Source organism: Lithobates pipiens, unplaced genomic scaffold (assembly GCF_037356315.1).
Source record: "Lithobates pipiens isolate NorthernLeopardFrog02 unplaced genomic scaffold, aLitPip1_a1.2 Scaffold_25, whole genome shotgun sequence".
NCBI lineage: Eukaryota > Metazoa > Chordata > Amphibia > Anura > Ranidae > Lithobates > Lithobates pipiens.
In genome coordinates, this window is record NW_027507787.1 from 230,332,005 (window position 1) to 230,353,489 (window position 21,485).

Genomic DNA, 21,485 nt, shown 5'->3' on the forward strand with positions numbered 1-21,485 from the left:
GGTCTCTTCAGTGCAGCGTAGCTCACAGTGATAGACCATAAGCGTTGGAGATCCTGTGAGCAGCTGCATATATCTGGTGTTCTTGGCTGGTTGTCCTTGGCAAAAGATCGGCATTACATAGCTTATGAAGAATTTACTCCATGTTTACTTTAAAGTAGAATTTTTTTTTCTAATGTGTGCTAAACCAGTATACCCTCCAACCAGCACACATCCAGCACCCCCCCCCCCCCCATCCCTGCCCCCCAACCAAAACTAAAGAAAGAATTAGTACTGATGATATCAGACCAGCTAGACAGATATGCAGTTTTTTTTTTTTAATAAATTAAAAACCCCTGGGGGGAGGGGAGACGGGTTTAAGGGACTGGGGAGATGTAGAAGATGGAGTTCTGCTTTAACTAGTTTTATCATCTATAAGTGATATATCTGTTACCGTCATAATTAAAGAATTCAAAAGAATTATCTGTATAAAGTAGCATAAAAATTGACATCCCGCCAAAAAAAAAATTACTTGGTAATAAATATTTATCAAAGATCCAGCTTTGGACGTATAAAAAACAATATACAATATAAAGATAACTTGTAAAGCAGAAGTTGACCAAATAAAAGTTGATCTTCACAGTTGGCCGAGTAGTCAAGGTGCGATCAGCACTGAGTAACGCAAGCAAAGTTTTTGCAAGAGGTGGAAAGTTCCAACAGGTTCAATAATCCAGTATGGATGTCAATGGGCGCGTAAGAATAGTAGGCAATATAAAACTTAAATAAAAATTATTCAGCCTGTTGAAGATCCAAATCTAGTTGGCAGTTGAATAGATCATCGGTGAAAACCAGAATCTGCAATTGTGTCCATCATTATGAGAGTGGGCCAGCCACATTTCCTGTAATGCTCAATTTTTAGGCATGTGGTGCTGAAGGAAGTCTTCTTACACGATAACCAGATATCCAGAAGCTTGGGAAGAGAGTTGCCCCATGGCCAGTTGTTCTTTGAGTTGCACCAAGCCTCCGGCCAATAGTCACCTTTCATTTTTCCGGTCTGGCTTGTTACAAATCCAATATCGATCGGAGTAACAGGCTGTGCTGGAGACCCTCTCCCGATTGAGGAACACGCATGGGGACACCCCATCAATGTGGAACCTGGAGGAGATCCAAGACAGCTGGTGAGGAGTTTGCCTTACGAATGTTTACCGAATAGCTCAATTATTTCACTTTTTAAAGCATGGGTCTTCAAACTATGGCCCTCCAGTTGTTCAGGAACTACAATTTCCATCATGCCTAGTCATGTCTGTGAATGTCAGAGTTTTACAATGCCTCATGGGATGCGTAGTTTCGCAACAGCTGGAGGGCCGTAGTTTGAGGATCCCTGTTTTAAAGGATTTGATTCATAAATACATCAACTTACTATGCATTTCAAAAAATTGGCAAAAAAAATAAAGGAAGTTTTAAACAGAAATATTATGAGTCGAAGAGTATAAATAGCAAAACAAGAACCAAATATCAAACATGAAAGAGGTGGTAAAGGGGAACTTCACACTGCCCCCACATTGGCTATAGATACACTTTCATTTCTATGACTCTTACTATGTAATGTACATGGGTGGAGTATTGGCAATCCCATGGCCAAAACCACTTCCATGCAAAAAAAAAGGATGTTTTAAACAGAAATATTATTGGCCAAAACCACTTCCATGCTGTGTATAGCCAACTCTATCCAGGTCAAGAGCCATGTCTTCATCCAACTCAAAGTGACCCGGAATTGTGGTCTTTCAGGGCCAAATAACAGGGGCACTTTAGAGAGGATAATCATCACATAACTACCATTCATGTCCCTCCCTCCCTATTTACCTGCTGGGGTCAAGCAAAACCCCAGTCTTCTTTATATAATTATTATGCTCAGGGAATAATAGTGAGGTAATACAATTGTTTCCAGCCTGTAGGTGGAGCCCTGGACCCTTTTTCATATTTACCAGACTAACCTTCACTGCTTTTCTGAAAAAAGACTCTGATTTACATAACTCAAGATCAAAATACATACAGGCAGTTGCAAAAGTCAGACGGGTGGCTTACCACCTTACCCCTATTCTGAACTGAATGATTCAGTTACAGGCTGTCTGAAAGCAAGCCGTTTTCTGGTAAGCTGTTTGGAAAACTAAGAATGCTCTTAGAAAGAATGCACTGGTGTCATAGGTTAACCCGGCGTTACAGGGGCCCCCATGACCTCGCTTGTCACTTTGTTTAGGGCCAGCCATATATATATATATATATATATATATATATATATATATATATATATACACACACACATACACATATACATATACACACCTACCCACATACATACATACACTATATTACCCAAAGTATTGGGACGTCTGCCTTTACGCGCACCTGAACTTTAATGGCATCTTAGTCTTAGTCCGTAGGTTTCAATATTGAGTTGGCCCACATTTTGCAGCTATAACAGCTTCAACTCTTCTGGGGAGGATGGCCACAAGGTTTCGGAAGTTGTCTATGGGCATGTTTGACCATTCTTCCAGAAGCGCATTTATGAGGTCAGGCACTCATGTTGGATGAGAAGGCCTGGCTCACAGTCCCCCCTCTAATTCATCCCAAAGGTTTTATATCGTGTTTAGGTCAGGACTCTGGATAAGCAAGTCTGGGGTGGAGGAACTTAAGTGGCCTGCACAGAGTTCTGACCTCAACCCGATAGAGCACCTTGGGGATGAATTAGAGCACAGACTGCTAGCCAGGCCTTCTCGTCCACCATCAGTGCCCTGGCCTCACAAATGTGTTTTTGGAAGAATGGTCAAAAATTCCCATAGACACACTCCTAAACCTTGTGGAGCGACCTTCCCAGAAGAGTTTAAGCTGTTATAGATACAAAGAATGGGCCAACTCAATACTGAACCCTACGGACTAAGGCTGGGATGCCATTAAAGTTCATGTGCGTGTAAAGGCAGACGTCCAAATACTTTTGAATATAGTATATATTCATATACAGTATAAAGCATACTGTATATAATATTAGTTTAAGAATTTAAAAATCATTTTAATGAATTTTGACCCAACATCAATAAAGTTTCCTTTTCATAGAAACAAGACTTACGTGTCATTGAATACTGATCCATTTGTCCACATCCAGAGCCCCCCATTATCTTCTCTCTTGAGACCAATCCAGTGATCTGATGAGCCTTTGAATCGTTGAAGAAACTCCTGGTGGGAAAAAAATGTAAGTAAATGTTAGGACTGATAAGCACAAGCTGGTTGGGTGTGATGCATTTGTGTCCTGGGACAATCAGTGAGGACCAATTTGATTGGATTCTCTACTACACCCAGTTAAATGCCCAAACTACAGGGTGATTGGCTGCAGTCAAGTTTCTCCAACCTGCCCCCAATAACTTTTAATATCCACGTGTCACCAAGCAATGTTGCAACTGGACATGATCGATGTGGAACCAGCTGACTGTATACATAACTATCATGGCATTGATGGGAAGCAGGTTGAAGTGTTTTATCTTGGTTCAAAAATGGTGGTCCCTGTGCTTTACACATGTACTAATGACAAAGATGGCCAAACAATTTATTTCAACATCAGGGACCTGAAGGCCTTTTGACAGAAGAACTAGACTATGCTAAAAACAAAATGCATTCATTTGTTTATGCCTCGTGTAATACTGTAAATAAGGGACTGAACACCACATCATCAGAGGAGGCCAAATCCTCCCCCCATACTCAGAAGACTCCATCATGGAAAGAAGTCACATCTTTCCCCATATCCAGAAGAACCCATCATGGAAAGAAGTCACATCTTTCCCCATATCCAGAAGAACCCATCATGGAAAGAAGTCACATCTTTCCCCATACCTTTAGGAACCCATCATGAGAGCAGGTTGCATTTTCCCCCATACCCAGCAGAACTCATAATGGGAAGAGGTCACATTCTCCCCCACACTCAGAAGAACCCATTATGGGAAGAAGCCATCATGGAAAGAAGTCACATCTTTCCCCATACCTTTAGGAACCCATCATGAGAGGAGGTTGCATTTCCCCCCATACCCAGCAGAACTCATAATGGGAAGAGGTCACATTATCCCCCACACTCAGAAGAACCCATCATGGAAAGAAGTCACATCATTCCCCATACCTTTAGGAACCCATCACGAGAGGAGGTTGCATTTTCCCCCATACCCAGAACTTATAATAGGAAGAGGTCACATTCTCCCCCACACTCACAAGAACCCATTATGGAAAGAAGCCGCATCCTCCCCCATAACCAGAGAGGGGAGAAGCCACATCGGCCCCATAACCAGAAGAACCCATTATGGGAAGAGGTCACATTCTCCCCCAATAACCAGAAGAACCCTTACATTCTCTCTCATACCCAGCATGGGAGGAGGTCAAAACTTCCCCCATACCCAGAAGAACCTATCATGGGAGGAGGTCACATCTTCTCCTATACCCAGAGGAACCCATCATGGGGGGGAGGTCAAATTTTGCAGCAGGGGCCATCAAAGGAGCACTGGAGAGGTGGAATTTACCAACATTTTCACACAGACAAGAACACCAATCAACTCACCAGCTCTTCCTGGGAACTGATAAGGGCGAGTGATGCATTGTGGGAGACACAGAAGTCCTGGCTGTTTTGCCACTCATTATATTGCTTGGAGAAATAATAACATTTCTTTCTGTACCAGATCCAGTCATCTTCACATGGGGCTTCAAGGATGACCACTGGGCAGACATTGCTTTTCCCTAAAATTGGAAAATACACAATATTTACATTGGTGGTTTAATCAATGAGCCACGTCTTAGAGGACAGACATAAGCTTAGTTCAATTTACAGCTGGCATTAGTGGGGTAAACATATGAAGGGGGGATGTTTTGCTGTGTTGTCTGTAAAAATTTAATTTTATTTTCATATCCCAATTTGGAAATACAAATATAATCTAATTGGCGCACAAAAACACGTTTTTCTTGTTTTTCTTTCTGGTTTCCAAATACATCAAATATATATATATATATATATATATATATATATATATATATATATATATATATATATATATATATATTGTCAAAAGTATTGGGACACTTGTCTTTACACGCACATGAGCTTTAATGGCATCTCAGTCTTCGTTTGTAGGGTTCAATATTGAGTTGGCCCGCCCATCCACCCATTGCAGCTATACCAGCTTCAACTCTTCTGGGTAGGCTATCTACAAGGTTTAGGAGTGTGTCCATGGGAATGTTTGACCATTCTTCCAGAAGCTCATTTGTGAGATCAGACACTGCTGCGAACGCGAAGGCCAGGCTCTGAGTCTCTGCTTTAATTCATCCCAAAGATGTTCTATCAGCTTGAGGTCAGAACTTTGTGCAGGCCAGTCAAGTTCTTCCACCCCAAACTCGCTCATTCATGTCTTTATGGACCTTGCTTTGTGCACTGGTCCAAATCATTTGGTGGAGGGGGGAATTACGGTGTTGGGTTGTTTTTCAGGGGTTGGGTTTGGCCTCTTAGTTCCAGTGAAAGGAACTCTTAAGACATCAGCATACCAAGACATTTTGGACAATTTTATGCTCCAAACTTTGTGGGAACAGTTTGGGGATGGCCCCTTCCTGTTCCAACATGACTGCCCACCAGTGCACAAAGCAAGGTCCATAAAGACATGGATGAGCAAGTTTGGGGTGGAGGAACTTGACTGGCCTTCACAGACTCCTGACTTCAACACGGATAGAACACCTTTTGGGATGAATTAGAGCGGAGACTGTGAGCCAGGCCTTTTTGTTCTACATCAGTGCCTGACCTCACAAATGAGCTTCTGGAAGAATGGTCAAACATTCCCATAGACACACTCCTAAACCTTGTGGACGGCCTTCCCAGAAGAGTTGAAGTGGTTACAGCTGCAAAGGATGGGCCAAGTCAATATTGAACCCTACAGACTAAGGCCGCGTACACACGCGCGGACTGTTCGCCCAACTTTGTCCGTCCAACAGTTTCGGCAAACAGTCCGCTCAAAATTAGCATGGACGGACATGGCCACACACGACGAACGAACAGTTTGCTGAAACCGTGCGCGATGACGTGAACGGCACGTACGACGGGACGAAAAATACGACGTCCTATACACTGCATTATAACTTTCGGCGTGTAAATCCTTTCTGAGCATGCGCAGAACTTAGTTTGACGAACAAGCCTACACACGGGCGGACTGTTCGCTGAAACAAGGTTTCAGCGGACAGTTTTACGGAATTTCCGAAAAACCTTGTTCGTCAAACTGTCCGCTGAAACTGTCCGCTGAAAGCCCACACACGAGCGGACTGTCCGCCCAAACACTGTTCAGCGGACAAAGTTGGGCGAACAGTCCGCGCGTGTGTACGCGGCCTAAGACTGGGATGCCATTAAAGTTCATGTGCGTGTAAAGCCATGTGTCCCAATACTTTTAGTAATATAGTATATATATATATATATATATATATATATATATATATATTTATATATTTAAATCATGGCAGTGCAAGTACCTGCCAAATGCAATATAGGGTATTTCTACAGCTGCATGTGTATTGCAGCTTATGGGGGACAGTCAATGGGTGCCACAACTGTGACTCAACTGCCTATTTTTACCATCCCCTGGCCACCCATGAAAATAAACCCTAAAAGAAGATTTTGTTTTGGTTTCATGGGCAAATGTGAACACTTTTTTTCATTTTAGAGTGCTTTTCACACATTAGCCCCAGCAACCCATGTCATTGTGTGATGTCCCATATATAACAGTGTCCTTCACATGGACTCACCTCTGACAGAATAAACTGTCCACAGTGTGGCAATAATTACAATGTTGATCAAAGCAAACGTCAATATTATATATAGAAGACTCTCGCTGATCTGTTTCTTGGTACCTACAAAGCAGAAAACAAACTTCAGATATACATTATAGTGATACAACAAAACACACATGAAGGCTTCTTTCAGAAAGAATGGACTTGTAGAGCATCTGCAGGGGTGGACTGACAATGGGGCCCCTGGCCAATAGGAGATTATGGGGCCCCCAGGCAATGTGAGATTATGGAGCCATACAGTATACACACACACACAGTATACAATCACACAGTACACACAGTATACACAGACATGTTTCTATTGGCTGAGAAGGTACTGGAGAGGTGGGGCAGCTATAATCTCTGGATTTTTAGACCAAAAGGATGTCGGTAAGGGACATTTCAGAGACAGATGTAAAAAAAAAAAAAAACACAGATTTTTACTTACTGTCCCTGGTTTTACTGAGGCTGGCAACCCTGATGGGGCCCCCTAGTGGCTCGGGGCCCTCGGGCAGTGCCCGAGTGGCCCAAAGGTCAGTCCGCCCCTGAGCGTCTGTCAACTCTTTCACAGCTGTCCTCATTAAGGAGGTTTATACTGGATTCCAGTCTTTTGGACTGATGTGAAAGTGACAGAAATCTTCCTACTTCCTTCATATTTTATGGGTGTCGGAAAGAACAGAAATGTGGGAAAATCCTCTAAACAGCCCTCAGGCAGCAGTACCAAGACATTTTTAGTTACATTCAGAAACATATAGATCCTCTGTCAAGATCTTATTGATTTTATAAAATACAGGCACAAGAAGGCCAGACAGATGTTGAAGTCCAGATGTAGTATACATTCAAACCCTACACATTTCATGGGTTCTGAGGACCACACTTCATCAGGGCTTAACAAGATTGGACAAAAGGGAATGCGGACAGTAGGAGGTGAGTATCTTCTCAGAAATTGCACCATCAAGATGATCACCTCCTACTGTTAGGACTCTTGCTTGTCCAGTTAGATCTTTATTGTACACTTACATTGGCACAATATAAGTTTATCTAGTACCTGAGTTGTGGTCATCGGTCAAGTTTTAGTAGTCAAACTACTACTCTGATCGCTACAATCTTCTAGGTCCAGTGCCATTTATGGAGTATCCATAGGAGCTTGCTTGCTAGGCACCACTGCCATTCCCAAAACGTCTTGTATTTTTTCAATGAAGACAAGGCTATCTCTGATTGGATGATGTGGAGCGGTGGGGCAGTGACATCATGACCTGCACCTCATCCAAATCAGGGAACACCTTGTGTTAATTGAAAAATGCAAAGGTGTTCTGTGAATGGTGGCAATGTAGAGTGAGGGACCTTCTATGGTTATGATGCAGAAGGGCAGCCACTCAGCAGCAGTGGATCCAGAACATTGCGGCAATCACTGCATTATCCGTGACCACAGTGATTTTCATCTGAGAAGATGAAATGTAATGACCTGAACACAATGCTGAATGTATAAGGCACCACAGACAGTGAGGTCTCAGATAACCTCGGTCAGGTTTCTTTGACTTAATAGCAGTCCTGCTCTTCTGCCCCACACTCCCCCTCCCTCTGTGAGAGTGGTGGTCTCCCCCCAGCAGGTCAACACCCCCCTCTACAGTGACAAATACTATGATCCAATCAGCAATGTTCAGAATTCAGGCTGATTGGAGCACAATGTGCAGAGGGTGTGTCAGATTGGTAGGGATAGTCCATTGCTTATACAGAAGGGGCAGAGGTCCTCACCTTCAACAGGCTACCAGGATGGGGGAGTTTGGGGTAGCGCAGGGGCATTGTCAAGTTGCAAATAAAAGAAAGTCTAGTACAGATGTAATTATTTATTTTTCTGACTTTGTCTAGGTTGGAAAAGCTTGGTTCTACAACTGAGATTTACATTTCCTCAAGCAACAATTCCCCGGTTCTTACCATATCTCGATAAACCCTGCAGAATTTCTGGTTTGGTTTTCGCCGTGTCCTGATTAATGACAAATCCGAGATGTTCGGCTTCCATCGTAATTTCTCTCATTGGACAGATTACTCTCTGTTGTTTTTTTTTATGTTCTATAAAGAGACAAACACATAGGAATGAATGGGATTTCTACATGGATTTTTACATGAAAATGCCTGTGTGTTCACAGTAGGAATGTGGACATCCGTGAACAGACACTTATGAGTAAAACACATATCTCCAACCATAAAAATAAACTTAGCTCTCCCATTCATCATGTAGTCCAGTGCCCTGAGCAAAGGCGCTGGGGGATAAATGGGGGCAAGCACCAAGGGCAGTGGGTAAGTGGGAGGTATACGCTGCATTTGAGGTCTGTTTTGGGGTATGATAGATGATATGATAGATGAAAGGTGAGATAACCTACACAGGATCTTTAGTATAATAGTACATGTTTATTTTAAAAAGATCCCATCACTTCAGCAATTCAGGCATTCCAACTGACCCACGGATACTGACCTCTCCAGTGATCTCCCACCATTATAGCCAACCCAACATACTCAGTGCTTGGGCATATGAAGGAGTATGTGTCCCTTCCCATCAAGCTAGTATTTTGGCCTAGCAGCCAATCACAGGGACTGAACACTGCCCTGTGCTATATTGTCAAAAGTATTGGGACTGGTACTGCATTTACACGCACATGAACTGTAATGGCATCCCAGTCTTTGGCCATAGGGTTCAATATTGGGTTGGCCCACCCTCACAGCTTCAACTCTTCTGGGAAGGCTGGCCACAAGGTTTAGGAGGGTGTCTATGGGAACGTTTGACAATTCTTCCAGAAGCGCATTTGTGAGGTCAGGCACTGATGTTGGATAAGAAGGCCTGGCTCGCAGTCTTTGCTTTAATTCATCCCAAAGGTGTTCTATTGGGTTAAGGTCTAGACCAAGGTTTCTCAACCAGGGTTCTGTGGAATACTAGGGTTCCTCCAGAGGTTGCTAGGGGTTCCTTGAGAAATGAGTATTTCTGCCTCTCAGATAAGTTTCCAGTGACACCATTGATCTTTTTAGCTATCTGTAAGGGGGTAATTCTTCTCAGTGACCACAAGTGTAAGGGGCATGCTTCCCACTGACCATCACACTAATGTATCATGAGTTGTAGACTTAGGGTCCTTTCACACGGGGCGGATCAGTTCTGATCCGCCCCGTGGATATCCGTTTGCTCACCGGGGATCACTCCGCCGATCCCCACTGAGCAGGGAGATGACAGGTCCGTCTCTGCATACTGCGCAGGGACGGACCTGTCACAGCGCCGCTCTCCCCTATGGGAGATCGTATGACGACGGACCGCAGTGCCCGTCGTCACCCGATCCGATCCACAGACGGATGGAAAAATAGCTTTTTCCTCCGTTACACTTTTTCGGATCGGAGCGGGTCAGATGTCAGCGGACATGTCACCGCTGACATCCGACGCTCCATAGAGCTCTATGGAGCACCCGTTCAGGTCCGCCTGAAAAACTGACAGGCGGGCCTGAACGGGACGTCAGTGTGAAAGGGGCCTTAGTCATTTTTAGCAGGGGTTCCTTGGGACTGGAAAGTTATTTCAAGGGTTCCTCTGTGTTGAAAAGTTTGAGAAAGGCTGGTCTAGACTCTGTGAAGGCCAGTCAAGTTCCTTCACCCCAAACTCACTCATCCATGTCTTTATGGACCTTGCTTCGCGAGAAATTCTGCCCATGTGTATGTCGATCTGGCCGGCTTCTGTCGGACGTGCATGCTGGAAAACCAGCGGCAGACCAACTCCTGTTCAGTGCTCTGAAGCCAATGGCAGAGGGGGCTGATCTGAGTTTTCTGGCGGTGGAGCCATTCCCCTGTCAGAACACAACAGCTCAGTGGTGGAGATCGCTGGACTAACCTTGCATGATTAGTACAGCAGCTCCCGAACGTTTTTTTTTTTTTTCATGCAACCCGCTGTAGTGTGTACCAGGCTTTAGACTTATCAAGCATTTACCCCTTGCAGTGGGGGGGAATATGAGCAATGCAAGGGTAATTTTAGCCAATAACCAAAAATATCCTAGATCAGTATTTGTCAATATAAGAGGTATAGGGAGCCTCAAATGTGGCCTTTGACATCAACAATGTGCTGAACACACTATTCCATATATACACACATGCTGTAAACATAATAGAAGAAATAATGGTCAGAGACTGTGGATAAGATGAGGTTTGGTTGGAGACTGGAGACATGCAGTAGAAGACATTGAGAGGCTGGGGACGTATTATATGAGGCTAGCAGATATTTTTAGTGTTACCGCTTTAAAAATTAATGCAGTCGTTCCCACTGCAGACTGCTGGGGTCTGAAGGCCGCACAGCGAGTACCAAAAGGGCAGCTTGTGACCCTCAGGCCATAGGTTGGGCACCAAGGTCCTAGATGAACTTTGCTGTAAAATTGGTCACAAGCACCATTAACATCCAGATAAGAAATACAACTCTATAGAGCTGAAGATCAGTTAGACAAGGGACAGCCATACAGGAATAAGGGACGGGGTACTGGGTCTACAATAGGGGCAGATTGGAGCTAAACCACCTGAAAGCTAGGGCTGGCGCTACCACTAGGCAAACTAGGCAGCTGCCTAGGCCGTAGCCATGGCCGCTGGTTTCCCTAGTCGATAAATGTGAAGACAAAAAGGGGAAAAACAGAAGCGCCTCTAAGTGTAGACGCATCTCCTCCCAGGTTGACGTCACCACGCTGACGGTGTGGCCCACAGGGCATTCCAGCCCTTAAACCCTGATGACAGATGGTCTCGGCCAGCTCCATGTCTGTCTGTGCTGAACATTCAGACTTCTCCAGCATCCCCTGCTGTGCCATTCCATGGGGTTTTATCATTGATGAGCCTGTTTTTTACATTATGTGAGTTACTACAATTATGAGCTTCTTAAATTATATTACAGGTGGGAGGGGGTTGGGATGCAAGTAGCTGGTCTTGCCTAGGGCACAGAATAGTCTATAGGCCCTGCTGACAGCATCTCTGTCATTTCAGAATTCAAAAATTGTTGGAACATTAAAGCGGAGTTCTGCCCCCCCCCCCCCCCCCCCCCAGAAAAAAATGAAAAGTTAGCAGCTACACATACTGTAGGTACTGTATTAGGACACTTACCTGTCCTGAAATCCAGCAATGTTGGCACCCCAGCCAATGTTTCCATTGGCTCTCAGGTGCTGCCCCCACCATTGCCTGTAATGGGACCCCGCTGTGAAGCCTTGAGGCTTCACAGACAGTTCCCTACTGTGCATGCAGGGGAAGGAGTCGAACTTTTGATTGATCTCGCCACGGTGAGATCTTTTGGAAGTGGGGACAGGGTACTTCTCAGAAACAGGTACACCCCCCCCCCCCCCCCCAGAAATGTGGCCCTGGAGGGGGAGAGGAGTCCGATAAGCAGAGCTTCCACTTTTGGGTAGAGTATGCTGTCCAGTTCTGGGCACCAGTCCTCAGGAAGGATGTAGTGGAAATGGAGCAACAAAGCTAATAAAGGGTCTGGAGGATATTAGTTATGAGGAAAGGTTGTGAGCTCTGAACTTATTCTCTCTGGAGAAGAGACGCTTGAGAGGGGATATGATTTCAATTTACAAATACCGGACTGGTGACCCCACAATAGGGAGAAAACTTTTTTGCGGAAGGGAGTTTAACAAGACTCGTGGGCACTCATTAAAATGAGAAGAAAAGAGGTTTAACCTTAAACTACGTAGAGGATTCTTTACTGTAAGAGCAGCAAGGATGTGGAATTCCCTTCCACAGGTGGTGGTCTCAGCAGAGGACATCAATAGTTTCAAGAAACTATTAGATAAGCACCTGAACGACCACAACATACAGGGATATACAATGTAATACTGACATATAATCACACACATAGGCTGGACTCGATGGACTTGTGTCTTTTTTCGACCTCACCTACTATGTAACTGTGTAACACAGCCCACAGAAGAAACAGACAATGACCTGATTTACTAAAGGAGTAGAGCACACGCACTATTCAATTTCCATTTATCTTAGTGAATGAGGCGAAACAAGCTATGCAAACAAAACCTAATCACGTACAAACATTTAAAAACAAATTGTTTTTTTTTCTCACAGATGATTGGATGATAGAACTTACAACTTCACCTTATTTAGTAAGCAAAGCAAAAATGACCTTTGCAAAGAGAAAAGTGACAGCTGAATGAATGAAGTCCAGTTGTGTTCAATTCTCCAACCATGTGCAAGCAAACATCCATTTTATTTTCAAAAACTCCTTCCACGTGATTCTGTAATTCTTTGGAAACAAATTTCCAGTTTACATTATATCTCTCCTCTAATAGTATATACAGTATATTTCCTCTAATAGTATATACAGTATATCTCTCCTCTTATAGTTTATACAGTCTATCTCGCCTCTAATAGTATATACAGTATATATCTCCTCTAATAGTATATACTGTATATGTCTCCTTTAATAGCATATATAGTATATCTCCTCTAATAGTACAGTATATCTCTCCTCTAATAGTATGTACAGTATATCTCCTCTAATAGTATATACAGTATAACTCTCCTCTAATAGTATATACAGTATAACTCTCCTCTAATAGTATATACAGTCTATCTCTCCTCTAATAGTATATACATTATATGTCTCCTCTAATAGCATATATAGTATATCTCATCTAATAGTATATCTCCTCTAATAGTATATACAGTATATCTCTCCTCTAATAATATATACAGTATATCTCCTCTAATAGTGATGGACGAACTTCCGACGGGACGTTTCGCGAACGCGAAACGCGAACGGACACAAACGTTCGCGAAAACGACCGTTCGCCGCGGGCTCCATTGACTTCAATGGGAGGCGAATTTCGCAAACCTTTAGGTCGAATTTGCGGCCACGGGGTAATTATTAGGGGGTAGCACGTAGTCCCACCACCTGGACAATAGCATAATACATGTATGAGGTGAATTTGGGATCGATAACTACAAGCATTTTTTTTTTATTTGGGAAATTGTTCTGACAATTCAGGACTATGGAGCTAATGAAGGCAATGGAGGAGAGGGAAGGTCAGGGACCAGGGTAGGCAAACAAGAGGGTGCAGGAGATACAGAGCACTGACAGCAGCACCGTAATACAGAGCACTGACATCAGCACCGTGACATACAGCGCTGACAGCAGCTCCGTGACATACAGCGCTGACAGCAGCTCCGTGACATACAGCGCTGACAGCAGCTCCGTGACATACAGCGCTGACAGCAGCTCCGTGACATACAGCGCTGACAGCAGCTCCGTGACATACAGCGCTGACAGCAGCACCGTGACATACAGCGCTGACAGCAGCTCCGTGACATACAGCGCTGACAGCAGCTCCGTGACATACAGCGCTGACAGCAGCTCCGTGACATACAGCACTGACAGCAGCTCCGTGACATACAGCGCTGACAGCAGCTCCGTGACATACAGCGCTGACAGCAGCACCGTGACATACAGCGCTGACAGCAGCTCCGTGACATACAGCGCTGACAGCAGCTCCGTGACATACAGCGCTGACAGCAGCTCCGTGACATACAGCGCTGACAGCAGCTCCGTGACATACAGCGCTGACAGCAGCTCCGTGACATACAGCGCTGACAGCAGCTCCGTGACATACAGCGCTGACAGCAGCTCCGTGACATACAGCGCTGACAGCAGCTCCGTGACATACAGCGCTGACAGCAGCTCCGTGACATACAGCGCTGACAGCAGCTCCGTGACATACAGCGCTGACAGCAGCACCGTAAGCAGCCCCAGGAGGAAGTCAGCACAGCACAGGGATGGTGTGATCCCCTCATAATAAGAACCCCCAGGAGGAAGTCAGCACAGCACAGGGATGGTGGGAGCCCCTCATAATAAGAACACCCAGGAGGAAGTCAGCACAGCACAGGGATGGTGGGAACCCCTCATAATAAGCAGCCCCAGTAGAAATATGACACCGCTCAACCTCTTCAAAGAGGAGGGTAGGGGCATATAGTACGGTGTGCTTTTTTGGGTCAGGGAAGTGAGCCAAATGAATTAAGAAGGTCTGTGTGCTTGATTCCAAAAATTGTTTATAGACATATACATGGTCTACTGATCACATGTGTTGAATTCCTCCGAGATCCATGCCTCATTCATTTTTAGAAATGTGAGGTAGTTAACACTGTGGTGAGCTAGGCGAGTACGCTTATCGGTCACAATCCCCCCTGCTGCGCTGAACGTCCTTTCGGACAGGACACTGGATGAGGGGCAAGCCAACAGTTCGATTGCAAATTGGGCAAGCTCTGGCCAGAGGTCAAGCCTGCCCACCCAGTAGTCTAGGGGTTCATCACTCCTCAGAGCGTCCACATCGGCCGTTAACCCAATGTAGTCGGACACCTGACGGTCTAGGCGTTCCCTGATGCTGGATCCGGATGACACCTGTCGATGGGTCGGCTGAAAGAATGACCTCATATCCGAAGTCACCAACACATCTTCAAACCGGCCTCTTCTTGCAGGCGCTGTTGGATTGGTACCCGCAAATCCTTCTCTGGGAGTGGGAATTGCTCCTCTGCCAGCGCACGCAAAAGCAGAATGCAGCATTTCTCGAAGCAAGGCCTGGAAGTGCTGCATTCTGACAGCCCTCTGCGACGGCGGTAACATTTCCGCCATTTTGTGTTTGTACCGGGGGTCTAAGTACGTTGCCACCCAGTACTGGTCCTTGACCCTCATGCTTTTTATACGGGGGTCCCTATTAAAACACTGGAGCATGAAGGCCCCCATTTGCACTAAAGTGGAAGCGGTGTGGTGGCCTGGCTCCTGCTCATCATCCAGGATAATGTCGTCCTCTTCATTCTCCTCTCCCCATCCTCGCACAACAGGGATCCCAGAAAGGTTTAAAGCATGCTCTTCTTGCTCCTGCTCATCCGCCCCGGCACCATCCTCCTCTGACTCCTCATCAGACTCCTGTTGTTGACTTGTCTCAGATAGAGTAGCCCCCCCTGGGAATTCATCCAGCATTGCGACTTCCTCATCTTCCCGCTCCTGCTCCTCCACAGCCTGATCAATGACACGACGCAATGCACGCTCCAGAAAGAAGGCATAAGGTACCATGTCACTGATGGCGCCATGGCTGCGACTGACCAGTTTGGTGATCTCCTCAAATGGCCGCAGAAGTCTGCATGTGTCGCGCATGAGCAGCCACTGGCGCGGTGAAAAAAAACCCAGCTCCCCAGAACCGTTTCTTTCGCAGAGTTCATACAGGTAGACGTTAACTGCACGTTTCTGCTGGAGCAGCCTATCAAGCATATAGAAGGTTGAGTTCCATCGCGTCGGGCAATCGCAAATAAGACGTCTGACCGGCAGATGGTGTCGCCGCTGAATGTCAGCAAGGCGAGCCATGGCCGTGTAAGATCTTCTGAAATGGGCCGAGATTTTCCTTGCCTGCCGCAAGATGTCCTGGACCCCAGGGTATTTGACAAGGAATCGCTGCACGACCAAGTTTAAGACGTGTGCCATGCACGGCACGTGCGTGATTTTGCCCTGTTTCAATGCGCTAAGCAGATTGGCACCGTTGTCACACACCACTTTACCAACTGTCAAATTGAGCGGTGTTAGCCACTCATCTGCCTGTGAACGCAAAGCTGAAAGGAGTGCCGGGCCAGTGTGGCTCTTTGCTTCCAGGCACAACAGACGCAGCACGGCATGGCAACGTCTCACCTGGCATGTGGAATAGGTTCTGGGGAGCTTGGGCGGTGCAGTGGAAGAGACGCTAGCAGCGGAAAAGGAGGAGGCAGCTGAGGAGGAGAGGGAGGAGGATGGAGTAGGAGGAGGAGAAGAAGAGTCAGGCCTGCATGCAATCCGTGGCGGTAAAACCAAATCTACACGGGTGCCACGGGTTACATGCTTGACGGCCGTCAGAAGGTTCACCCAGTGGGCAGTAAAACTGATATACCTTCCCTGCCCGTGTTTGCTAGACCACGTGTCTGTGGTCAGATGTATCTTGGCACCGACACTGTGTGCCAGAGATACATTCACTTGCCGCTGAACATGGCCATATAGCTCTGGGATGCCCTTCTCTGAGAAATACTTCCTTCCTGGGACCTTCCATTGTGGTGTTCCAATGGCCACAAATTTGCGAAAGGCCTCCGAGTCCACCAGTTTATATGGCAGTAGTTGGCGGGCTATGAGTTCTGACAAGCCAGCCGCCAACCGTTGGGCAAGAGGGTTATCCGGCGTCATCATTTTTTTACGCTCAAACATTAGGCCCACGGAAGCCTGCCTTTTTGCAGAAAAATGTGAGCTTGGCGTGATGGAAGGTGGAGTGGAGGACAATTGTGAGGAGAGAGGAGAAGGAGAAGTAGAAGACGAGGCTGGACGGTGAGAGCCTGCAGTGTGGCTTTGTGTGTTCCGTTGCTCCCACTGGGCTCGGTGATGGCTGCTCATGTGCCTTCTTAAGGCGGTCGTCCCTAGGTGAGTATTGGGCTTACCGCGACTAACGCGTTGACTGCAAAGATTGCAGATGGCAACGCTATTGTCAGCAGCGGACACGTTAAAAAAAGCCCACACTGCGGAGCCATGTGCCGGTGTCCTGGGAGCGCCAGATGTGACCGTACATGGTCGATGACTCGCTCCTGATACATTTGCAGTCTGCTTTGTCCCTGCTGTGCAATGTAAGTCATTGCTGCTTCTCCTCCCTATCTGCTGGTCCATATCTCCCTCTGAACTCCCCTCCTCTTCCTCTCTTGTGGGCACCCACGTGACATCACTAGACACGTCATCATCAACGTCACCTTCCCCACCGCTATAAGTAGAGTAGGCAGCAACACCGGGGACCAACCTCCTCCTTGGGCTGATCTGGGTACTGGCGTCAGACTGCTGAGTAGCGCTTGTTGCTACCTCCTCTTCCTGATCCAATACCAAGAGTGGCTGCGCATCAGAAATGTCCTCTTGATATGGATCGGAAAATAATTCCAGTGACTCAAGCGGAAGGTATGTGGTGGTGGTGGTGGTGGTCGTGTTGTTGGTGGTAGTGTCTTTGGGGGTGCACATAGCAGAGAGTGAAGAAGAGGGTGCAGATCGAGAGGATGAGGAGGGTGCAGAAGAGTAAGGCTGAGCGAGCCACTCAACCAAGTCTGGTGCATCCTTTAAAGTAATTGAACGCACCTTCTGCAACTTCCCACTTTGGCTCAAGCCTGTTGCTCCTGCCCTACCCCTACCACCCCTGCGGAAGGGCCTGCCTCTTCCTCTGCATGTCATTTTTTAAATGATGTATAACTGGGGGGTGGGTTGCGCTATGGATCCTTAAGAGTGAATGTAGAAAGGAAAAGAAAAGAAAAGTTAAAAGGTAAGAGCAGCCTCTATTGGTTTCCACCCACGGGTGGAACGATGCAAAGACAAAGGGGGGTAATAGATATGGCGCTTATACCTATATGTGGGGACTAGTAGTGTGTTGGTGTATAAAAATGTATTGTATTGTATAGGTCAATTTTCACATGTGTGGCAATATATAATTCTTAAAGTGCTGACTAATTTTGGGCCAAAGTGTATATAATATATATTTTCCAGCGTGCTGGTTCAAAACCCAAAATTTTAAAATTAAATGAAAATTAAATAAAAATACAATAGACTCAAAGTGCACGCCAATGGCAACAGGTTACAATGTAGCAAACCATATAACTTATTAATCTAAATAGCAATATGCAGTTATTAAAGTGTTAATCTAAATGGCAATATGCAGTTATTAAAGTGCGCGTGCAAATAAATTCTTACAGACCTATAGGTGAAGACTAATTGTGATAGCTGGTGGATTAGTCGTGAAAAAAGAATATTAAAGTATATTACGTATACTGTGGTGCCAAACTATAATAAATAAACATATATGAAATATCACAGTGGTAGCATAAACTGGTCTGATAGTGATGCTTTACATAAATTAGTATAAAATTAATAAAAATTAAAAATTAAAATACCATCTACATGAAGCATAAATGTGCTAAAATGATAAAACACAGAAAAATTAAATAAAATTAAAAAATCCAAAAAAAAAAAACGTGCAAAATTAGTGCAAGAAAATGTGCAAACAATGCAGGCAAATTTTAAACATTGGACGTGATGGAGCAAGTCTCTATTGGGTGGCGGAAAAAACCGCAGGTGCAGAAAAGGAGGGGGGTGATGTTTTCCAACTGTGTTCTTCACATTCGGTGGCTTAAAAGGGTGTTAAAATTATTATGCTCTCACCAGAAGGAGGACCCCATCCGGGGTGGATCAACATTCACAATATTAGCTATTGTGCGGCTCTCTGGCTTCCTTCCACTTTAAAGATTAGGGATCCCTCGTTCCTCCGTGAGTAGCAATAAGCCCCGTTTATATGGAGTAGAGAAGAGGCACAACCATAGTGTGATACCGTTTTTAAAGAATTTTATTGCAGAAAATAGTTAAAAAATTACTCACAAACAACTGGTTTAAAAGTGCGGTGTGTACAGCTTTTAAAATTCCCGCTGTTGCAATCTCCGTCTGAGCTCGAGGTGTACGCTGCCTGGCCACGCCCTACGCGTTTCGTCACATGGACGTCATCTGGAGCGGCCATTTTCGTACACCTTTCCTGTTTTATAGGGTGTATTGTGCCTGTTGCGCATGCGCGATCAATCGGCGCCATTTTAAGTGAGGGAAATGCCCTCTTACACATGTACTGCTCGACAAGCACTATACGCCAGGGGAATGGAGACGCTGCAACGAAAACAATATCGGACGTATATCGAACCTTATACATAATAAAATAAACTACAGATATATACTGACATTTGTACCGGCATATAAAATAAAGAAAGCGGATGGTATTAGATGTGAAGGAAGCAGATGGTATTAAATATGTGTAGTTTCAAAATAGAAGTGGGGAAGGTTAGGTATGTTATACTTGTTCATAGTGAGTGAAATGAAGGAAAAAAGTTGGAAATTAACAGGGATCAAAATAAAAAGTGTAAAGTGAAAAGACTTATGATAATAGTATATATATACTAGTGAGAGAGTTATTACTGAAAAAGATGTTATAATCCGAGCGAAAATCCAGGTATAATAGGTATATCATAAAATATGGGAAATGTATAAGAGGAATATGTATAAAATATATATAAGAAAAATTGTATATAAAAAATATATATATATAAGAAAAAATAATAAAATAATAAAAATAAAAATAAAAATAATATAAAAATGAGAAAAAGACACTACAAAATGGGAAGAAAAGGGGAGAAATGTATATATTGGGAACCGTAAAAAATTTTTTTTTTTTTTTTTTTTTTTTTTTTTTTTTTTTTTTTTTTTTGAGAACCGGAAAATTTTAAAACCGAAAAATTCAGAAAAATTTAAAATTGCAAGGGGGAGTGGATATGGAAGGGCTTACTTAGCCAGGGGTATGTGTTGATCTAGTTGTATATGTGAAAAATTCTTTTGTGCTTATATAGAGCATTAGCGAGCTTTGTTAAAGGGGGGGGATCTTACAGAGACCTTCAGCCTTATTCACAAAATTCTTGAATAATTGCTGTATTAGAGGAGATGTCAAAAAATATCAAAAATTATCAAAAAATGCCAAAAAAAAAAAAAAAAAAAAAAAAAAAATTTTTTATATTAAAATGGAATAGTATAAAAATGGAATAGTATAAAAATAAAGAGAAGTAATGCGTATATGTAAGCAAAGTTGAATGAAGATTAGTGGATAGTATAATAGTCATGGTGGATATCCGTGTGGACCTTGATATGACAAATGGTATATTGAAGTCCCGGTAAAAGTCGGGAGCTCAGATAAAATCAGTGGTATTATCTTATGCGTGGTGTGATAAAATTTGCTGATTGGTGGGATGTGTTATATTCTCTCTGCTCAGTCCACATGAATTAAAAAATAGTTAAAAAATAGTTAAAAATAAGTTAAAAAATGGTTAAAAGTTAGTTAAAAAACAGTTGAGGTCCAGGTCTACATTCATTCCTCTAGGGTGTAGCGTATCTAAGTTAAAAATCCACTTAGTTTCATTCTGTGAAATCTTAATAGTCATATCTTCACCTCGCCAGTGTCCTTTGACCTTGTCAATGGCATAGAAGGTCATTTGTTTAGGGTCTTGATTATGGAATTCTTTAAAATGTCTCGAGACACTATGTTTCTCATACCCTATTTTAATATTTTTGATGTGTTCTCTTATCCTTTCATGTAGTTCGCGTGTTGTCCTTCCTACATACTGTTTGTGACAGGGGCACTCTAAAACGTATGTCACATGAGTGCTTTTGCAGGAAATTAATTCTTTTATCGAGAATTCTCTCCCGTTCGTGGTGGAGGTGAATTTAGTAGTTTTCCTATGTGTCTGCTTACTTCTGCGGCAAGGTAGGCATTGCCCACATTTGAAGAACCCTTTTAGGTGTTTGCTGATCTTAATGTTGCGTGGAGGATCAATTGTATTCTTGACAATTTTACTTCTCAGGTTGGGGGCTCTTCTATAGATGAATGCTGGGTTGTTAGGTAAAATTTGTTTTAGCACATCATCGGTTTTCAAAATGGACCAATGTTTCTTTATGATTTTTTCCACTTCCTTGTGCTGTCTGCTGAACCCCGTGAGGAAGGCTGTCTCTATATTCTTATTTTTCTTACCAATTGCTTTGTTTTCTATTAGTTTTTTCCTCTCCATTTTAGTTACGATATCTTTGAGTGCCCTCAGATAGGGCT

General features: G+C 44.1%; 1 protein-coding gene across 1 annotated transcript; it reads right to left on the reverse strand.

Moving 5' to 3' along the window:
* Positions 1–504: 504 nt before the first annotated feature.
* On the reverse strand, positions 505–8,923 carry LOC143930941 (C-type lectin domain family 2 member B-like). Its single transcript, XM_077455634.1, is given in 5 exon segments — positions 505–1,131; positions 3,101–3,207; positions 4,571–4,746; positions 6,787–6,891; positions 8,746–8,923. Coding segments are annotated over 5 exon segments (687 nt in total). The 3' UTR covers positions 505–1,010.
* Between the last annotated feature and the right edge of the window lie 12,562 nt (positions 8,924–21,485).